Source organism: Sciurus carolinensis, chromosome 13, assembly GCF_902686445.1.
Source record: "Sciurus carolinensis chromosome 13, mSciCar1.2, whole genome shotgun sequence".
NCBI classification, from domain to species: Eukaryota; Metazoa; Chordata; class Mammalia; order Rodentia; family Sciuridae; genus Sciurus; species Sciurus carolinensis.
The window spans coordinates 25,386,859-25,395,069 of record NC_062225.1 but is presented as its reverse complement, the minus strand read 5'-3'; the positions used below and the strand labels follow the sequence as shown (position 1 = coordinate 25,395,069).

The window sequence follows — 8,211 nt, the reverse complement described above, 5'->3', positions numbered from 1 at the left end:
CCCTGTTATCCTGTCCCACGTTCAGGTCCTTTCTTCTCATGCAGGCTTTAATCCCCACCTCTTCCAAGAAAACCACAGTTCACAGCAATTCAAAACTCAAAAGTTTTCTTTATTATTGATCTGTTAATTCTTTATTCAATTTTAATAACTTTGAAAAGTATATCAGAATGAATAATCCTAACCCTAACCCTAACCATAACATACATATATCTATCTCTATGTGGAAAAGTATGTGATGCTCCAGTGGTACCAGAACCTCTTTATTGCTTATCTGTTAAACAATTCTATTACATTTCTTTATTCAATTTTATTAACATTTAAAAATATATCAACCAATGAATCTGTACCTATAGATATATATAAATGTGGAAAACTATTTGGTATTCAAATAGTACCAAAAAATCTCATTACTTATCTATTAATATTTTCTAATGCATTGCTTTATTCAATTTTATTATATTTTGAGATTATATCAGAATGAATGAATTTGTATCTATCTATCTCTGTATTATATTTGGAACACTAATTGGTACCCAAGTGGTACCAAAAGACCTCTTAAATTTCTTCATCTAATTTTATTAAAATTTAAAAACATAGAATAATTAAATTTATATCAATCTATATACATGTGGAAGCTAACTGGCAGCCACGTGGCACCATCAGTCTTAGCAGCTCTTATATCGTATAGCCATAGTAGTTAGCAATTTCCATCTCTCTTTCTCTCTCAATGAAAAACTGCACTCTCCCCAAAGGATATTTGGCAGCATTCTCACGCTCTTGTTGAGCCTTCTTCTTCATGGCTTCCCGCTCTGGCCTCTGCTCTTCCGTGATGGGAGTTGACATTACTGGCTCAGGAACATTGGGTTTCCTCCATGGAATTGGTTGTAAGGCAAAGTCTTGGAGCAGATATCGGTTTTGAGGCTTGGGCAGTTGGGACTGGAGCTTGTTCACAAGGGTGGAAACAGGGCCCCGCTGGACAGAAGTGCAAGATGATGTTGTGTAGGCTGCAGGCCTAGAGGCAGCAGACTGAGGGACACTAGGCTGGGTAGACGTGGTGAAGCCTGAATGGATTGAGTGGGATACAGCCGGCTGAGCTGGCTTGGCAGGACGCATGAAAGATGTGTTGGCAGGAGCTGGTCGGGATTGGTTGACTGCCCTGGGTTGAGCTGAGCTGGTAGAAGCAGGCTGGGCAGGGTAAGCCACAGTGGGTCTACGTGAGGCCAGAGACTGTGGCCTGCGATATACAGGTCGAGGTTGAGGTTTCTCTGGGGACAGAAAAGGCAAAGGCACCAATTTAACCTTCCCAGGAGGGGGAAGCTCATGCTGGGATGGAGATGGACACTCTTTGTCAGCACTGATATCTGGTTTCTGGGCTCTCACTTGAGTTTTCTCAGGACCTTTAACCTGCAGCCAGGGTTTCCTAGCTGGGCAAGGACGGGGATCTTTGTTACTGCTTGAGTTTCCCAGGGCCCGGGAGGAAGAGAGCCCAGGATTCTTATCATTCTTCTTCCCCAGTGCATGAAAAACCTGCACGGACTCCAGCATGTGCATGCCTAGATAACTCCGAGGCTTTTTAAAGGTCTCCTGGCTCAGCTCAGGTTGATTTCTCTTGCGCTTTGCCTTAGGAACCATTGGCTTCTCTTCTGTCTTGACCTTGTTGCCTGCCTGCTTACTGTCTTCTGCTTTCTTGAACCTGTTTTCTGTGCTCCTTTTGGGCTTTTCCTGCCCATGACCCTTAGCTTTGCTGTTACTGCTGGTTGCAGCCTTTTGTGTTTTCCTGTTAGAATGCTGGGCTCTGTTCCCAAGAGCCCTTTGACTGTCTGCATCCCTGCAAGCAACTTTTCCCTCTAATGTGCACTCTGGGGGCTTTGACGGCAATTTGGCCTTAGGAGTCCCATCAGGAGACTCTGAGGCTTTATGTTTGTTCTTCCTAACTTGATCAGCATGGTCCTTTATGTCACTTGAGTTTACCTGCTCCTGATTCACCATGATGTCTCTGGTGTCATTGGCTTTTATGATTTGAGGACTTCCAGGTTGGTCAAGGTCTTTGAAGAAATTGAAAATTTCAGGAAGGTGAATATCCCCCACCAGTGCAGTGAGGTCTGCAAAATCACTGCTACATTCAATCCCATTTTCAAGTGTGCCTTGGTCCTCAAGACTCAGGCTACTCTTTCCCAGATTGATATGTTCAGAATGAGACATCTCCTCTTGGTCCAGAGGACCAATGGAGGCCAGGAGCTCGTGGCTATCAGAGATTTCTAAAGGGAGTAGTGGAGGATCCTGGTTTTCTACTGCAAACAGATAGGCATCCAGAGGGTTTGAAAGCATGGCTTTAACCTCATCCAAACTGTCTGTTTCTTCCTGACTTTGAGTTGGAGGCAATGCCACGAAATTAGTAGAGCTCTGGTCTGGAGTTATTACTGAAATATCCCCAGGTTCAGTTGGTGGGTTACTCTCAAGTATTTGGAGATTTTGCATACTTCTGCTACTGCAGGAGTTGGGGAATTCTGGAGGTTGTGGCAGACAAAATGTTTGACTTGGAGGTTGCAATTCCACAGAAGCCTCCATCCCTTGGGTAGTTTCCATCACTGCAAAGGAATCAAGGAGGATGGTAAGTAGGATGCTCCCCCTACACAGAAACACAATAATCAGGGAACCTACCAACTGTGGAGAAGGCCTTTCTAGTAGTTCTTCCTAAGGACCATGGACAGGTCTCTGTTAGGAGTGGGTGCTGACCCCCTCAGTTACAGGTGATCAGTAGATATCCTAGATTTGCACTGGCAATATTATCATGGCAGCATGGCTGATTGGTAGCACACTTACCTCCTATGTGTGATACCCACAAAAAATGTTTTCTGAAACCTGTCATTCTCATTTTGCAACCTCTGAATTCTCTCCACTCTCCCAAGAATATATGAACACTGAACACCATGTACGAGGAGAGGGTGGAGCTCTTCCTCATAACATATTTGTTAAAGGACAGGTTTTGAGAAACCTTCTTTGCACAGGATCTCTGAATAGAATGTTTAAATCCTGAAATTAAGGAAGGAAAATTAAACTGTCAAACCATGGTCAGTTTTGAAGTATCTTCCTTAGAAAACCCAGTCAAATTAGGGAAATAGACTCATAATGTGTTGGTGGAGGGGGACTGGTCTACCAAGGCACTGAAAATTAATCGCCTCCAGTGTGCTCATGAAGGTCTTTTAAATGCATTGTGAATGAACATTAGAGGGTCCTGCATCTTCTTCTTGCAGAGTCTGAAAATGCAAACTGCTGAATAAGAATAGGGGTTAAAGTCTCAGGACTTAAGTTCTATATATCTCTAGACTGACAGTTCCCAGCTGCCTATTTGACTATCTTTTTGATTTCTGATCTTATTCCTTCCCCATGCTCTTGTTTGTACTCACCTTGAAAATTTCTTTCTGTAATAGCCTGAGTAGACACACAGTAGTGGGTGCCAGGGGTAGAGACTAATGGTAGGATATTTGTAGACGGAACCTCCTTCAGCACCATCACCATTTCTGGTTGAGGGGCAGCAACCCTATTTCTTGCATATGACACAGAGTCATAAGATTGCAGGTAGGGGCCAAGATCTCCAGAGAGCAGAGGTCCCAGTGTGTTTTGATCATAGTAGTAGACCTGGCTCTCTGCTTGGTAGGGAAGTGACAGGGTATGTGCCTGATTTGGAATCTGAGATGGTGCCACCTGGACAAGCCTGGCCGACAGTGATGGATACTCAGGGAATATGACATTGGCATCTGAAGGTGTATCATATTGGGCTGTCATAGACATGGAAGGAGCTGCTGTGTCCTGTTCAGTGACAGTCAGAGTATAGTCCCCCAGTGCAGATGACTTCTTTTCAGTACCTCCCATATTATCCCACTCAAAAATACTTGGATAGGAGGCAGGTGCCATGGGGATCTGCTGTTGGCTAGTTACCCCAGACAACATGGCTGTGCTAGAATGTTGGTAAAGATAGGCACTGCTCATGAGTGGCTGGAAGGAGGTGCCCGAGTTTGAAGGCAATAGCCATGCCGAACTGACAGCAGAAGCAGAGACTCTGGAGAAGTTACATGTACTTCCTGTTAGGGAAGCTGCATTGCTCACCACAGGAAGAGAGAGAGGCAGAGAATTTGTAGTTCCAAATATAGAAGAATTCTGGAAATTTTCTGTAGGAAGCAAAAGGGTGATGAAAAAAATTGATGAGACTCACAGATTTTTAAGATACTTGAGAAACAGCATTATCCTATTGTTGTGGCAGTCAGGAAGCCTCTAATACCAATAAATATTGAGATTCCCCAAATCAAACCATTTAGCATGGATGCAAGTCTTGGAGTAGTTTGTTACTGTTCTGATGAACTGCTGTTTCTCTCCAATTGGGTACCGAAGACCCAAGTGATCTGAACCACACATTGTTCCCTACACACTTCCTTCTCCCTGACCTACCTTTCCCTTGAGCCTCCACTAATTTTGGCCCATGAATATGCCTTTCAACAGAGGCATTTAGAAGTTAGAGAATGTCTAACATTATCAGTTTGCAAGTGAGTAAACCAAGGGTCAGGAAAGTATTATTGACTTGTTCATTATCAACACCAGGTTGTGGAAACTTACTCCCTTGCCAGGACTCTGTACTGTAGACAAACACCAGAAATGAGGAGAAACATATTTTTGTTTTTCTCTATTCAGAGAAAACAGTACTGATATCACCACTGTTTTCTTCAGCATCTGATTTTGTTTGTGCAGGTTGCATGCCATTTTCTGGAATTCACTTGTACCATCCAGATGGTAATTTACAGGGCCACTCTTTTTGATGTTCGAGCCTGATTTTTCATCCTTTATAAACATTACCACTTGAAAGTAAGTTTTTCAAGAAATGCTTCTTGTTAGAAAAATTTATTTGAACTTTTTGAGCTTCAGGTTACACAAGTAAGGCGTTTACAATAATAAAAACAGTCATAATTCATCCATGAAAAAAGTGGCATATTACATTAGATTTATATAGGCTAAGATGTAGTAAGTTCTGGAAAGATAGAAAGGCAAAAGTGAAAAACAGCACAGAACTACAAAGAATACCTAGATACAAATGAAAACTTGGATATTTAGCAAGTATCAAAGCATAGTAAATTTACTAACCAATAAAGTCTCATTATCATACATACAATATAATGAAAATGAATGTTTGTCCTTTATTTCAGTGAATACTGTTAATCAAAACACTGTGCAAAATTGAAGGTGATTTTGAATGAATTTCTAACCAGTACCTATAGACAGAGAAACTATATCAACAAAAATTGTGTAATAAGCAACTAATTGATGTAAATGTAAATGTTTAGGTAGCCACAATGTATGTAGATAAATATTTCAAGGAAAATGTTTTTAATCCAGTTGCAGTGGCACACACCTGCAATCTCAGATTCTCAATAGGCAGGGACAGGATGATCACAAGTTAGAGGACAGCCTTGGCAATTTAGCGAGAATCATCAAAATAAAATTTAAAAAGGGTTCAGGATGTAGCTCAATGGTTATGTCCCCTTAGGTTCAATCCCTGGTACTACAAAACAAATGAAACATAAACCAACCCTCTTCTTCCCCGCCATATGCACAAACTGAAGCAAAATAGCACTATGAGTCTAGGCATGGGGGGTTGGACCTGTGGTCCCAGCACTCTGGATGCTGAGGCATTGGAATTGCTGGAGTCCAGAAATTCAAAGTCATTCTGGGCAATTTAGCAAGATCCTGTCTCAGAGAGAAAACAAGATGTGCTGGGGATATAGCTTGTGATAGCTTGCTTGCCTAGCATGTATGAGACCCAGTGTTCAGTCCCCAGCACTGGGAAGGAAAAAGGAAGGATGGAAGGAAGTTAGGAAAGAAGGAGGGAAGGAAGGAAGGAGGGAGGGAAGGAAATTTTCTACAAAGTAGAGTATGAAACAAGAAATGTAAAGTAATTTCATCTCTGATTGTTCATCTTCTTCTAAATATTACCCACAGCATGGAAAGATATTAATCCTACTATGTAGATATTTCAATTAATATAAAACATTTTCTGATAAACATTTGTTATAAAAAAGCAGAATACTATAAGTCATCATTAAAGTTATATTTATCATCACAAACTAGTTTATAATTATCTTTAACAGGAAAATGTTGTCCCTAAAGTCTGAAAAAAACATCACCAGCAGAATATAATCATACAAGTAAAACAAATTTCTATGATGTTTGCTAGAACAGGAAATCAAACTCAGGGCTTCCCACATGCTAAGCATTCACTCTACCACTGAGCTACCCCCACTCAAAAACAATTTTTTGAAATGTAGAATAATCAAAAGTTATTTTAGATAAATATGGGATTAGATATGGAACTTGAATTTTATTCTTACATAGGTCTTTCTTTTGGTTCTTAGGGTTAAAACATGTTAATGAGTATTTGTATATATTCTCATGAAGAAAAAAAATTATTGTAAAGATGGAAAACAGCTTCTGCTTGAAAACTACCTATCACCACAGGAATGCATCCTTCTGATGCAGGTTAGGGCACATCATGTTTTAAAAATTCATGTAGTTTAAAAAACAGAGTAAAATAGGACATGGAAAACTGCTGTTTCCCCAGGCCTGTCTCTCTCCCCTTTCATTAGCATGTTTAGAGGAAGAATCATTACTAAAACATACTTTTAAAATGTTTATGTTCAAACTGTCTCGGTCATAGAACCAAATATGACTTTTCTGAGAAACTGCTTTCCCCAGTGATACCCTAATTCTACCCTAAGTTTCCTTGCTAGTCAGTTAATTAGAACATTCTCTCGACCACCCTCAAATGTCCAAGTGCTGGGAAGATTTCACTCTATGTTCTCTGCATCGATTTAAATCACTTTTTTTTCTGTACATTCCATTCCAACCATCTACTTTTAAACTGAGAACATCTCCATGCTCTTCATCTCTTTTATTCTCACATTTTCTTTTCCCTTATTTTGATATTTTCTCCCCCACCAAGTTCCTGATGCCCTGTGCTTCAACAGTCCCAAACTTACTTCCCCTGGAATATCTGCCTCCTTACAGCCCTTTTCTCCCCCTTCCCTCTCCCTAGTTCTCTTCACATAGTTCAAACAGAAAATTCCAAAATATGTGAATGTCCCATTTTGAATATCACTAAATATGAAATACTGAAGTGGAAATATTGGTGGAGGGACACTGTTCCAGATGATACTCTCGGTACATAGTGTGAGTTTTCTTCTCCATCTCACTCTTTTTTTCTGTTGAAACGAAGGCACTCCCCAAATCAAATTTCTTTCTCTATAAATATGCCCCTTAAGACTCAATATTAGAAAAGAAAGGGACCAGTGTAAAGTCACTGTGTTATCCTCCTGGTTCAGATGAGGAAAAAGATTTTGTGAGAGTAAATGATCATCCCTCCCATACCTAGTACATGTCAACGTGAAAACTCAAATTAGGTCTCCAGATTTCTTCTTCCATTCTTTTCCCTATTACTCTAAGCTAATTGGACTCCAATAGTACATTGAGGCAGCAAAATGTCTAATGAAAAACTTTAAAAAGTTTCTTTCCTTACCTGACATTGTCAGAGAAGAGGTAACATCAATTGCAGATACAAAGGATGAGGAGACCACCCCAGAGGATGTTTGGGTGACTGAGGCTAGAGAATGCATGTTTCCCAGTATGGAGTTCACTGGTCACTGGCCACTGGCCACTGGCCACTGGCCACTGATGACTGGTTACTGGTCACTGGTCACTTGCGATGATCCAAATTTGTTTACAACTCCATGGAAACCCTAAGATTCTACCAGGTGGCAGTAGGTTTGGTGGGAGAATGATGTCATCAAAAGGGCAGTTTAAAGGTATGAGGTAGCCAATAGGGAGGTCAGATTCCCAACCAGAAGGTGGGATTGGGTGAAGACACTGACAAGAGAGTTGATTGGGTAGAGAAAGTGACAGGAGACTTAGAATTGAACCTAAATGGCCGAGCTCTGGGGAGGTGAAATCCTGCCAGAGGGACAAGATAGGGCCACCTTTCCAGGTGTTTATATTAGGGAGTTCATCTCAGTGTTTCTTATTAATGTTCATTCAAAATTATTTATATGTTATATATTTCACATATTCATAGGTAATAGTGTGCACGTAATTACATAGTACATATACAGTTAATATCCCTGGGCATGGAAGAAAGAGACATCTGTTTTGAGCATTCTAGTTATTCTGTAG

General features: G+C 40.7%; 1 protein-coding gene across 1 annotated transcript; it reads right to left on the bottom strand.

Annotated features, from left to right (window-relative positions):
* Positions 1 to 675: 675 nt before the first annotated feature.
* Positions 676 to 7,658, bottom strand: LOC124963314 (uncharacterized protein C2orf78-like). The gene is made up of 3 exons (XM_047522978.1): positions 7,562 to 7,658; positions 3,408 to 4,169; positions 676 to 2,588 (listed from the first exon to the last, which is right to left on the bottom strand). The coding sequence occupies exons 1-3, from the start codon at positions 7,656 to 7,658 to the stop codon at positions 676 to 678; spliced, it is 2,772 nt and encodes a 923-aa protein (XP_047378934.1).
* Between the last annotated feature and the right edge of the window lie 553 nt (positions 7,659 to 8,211).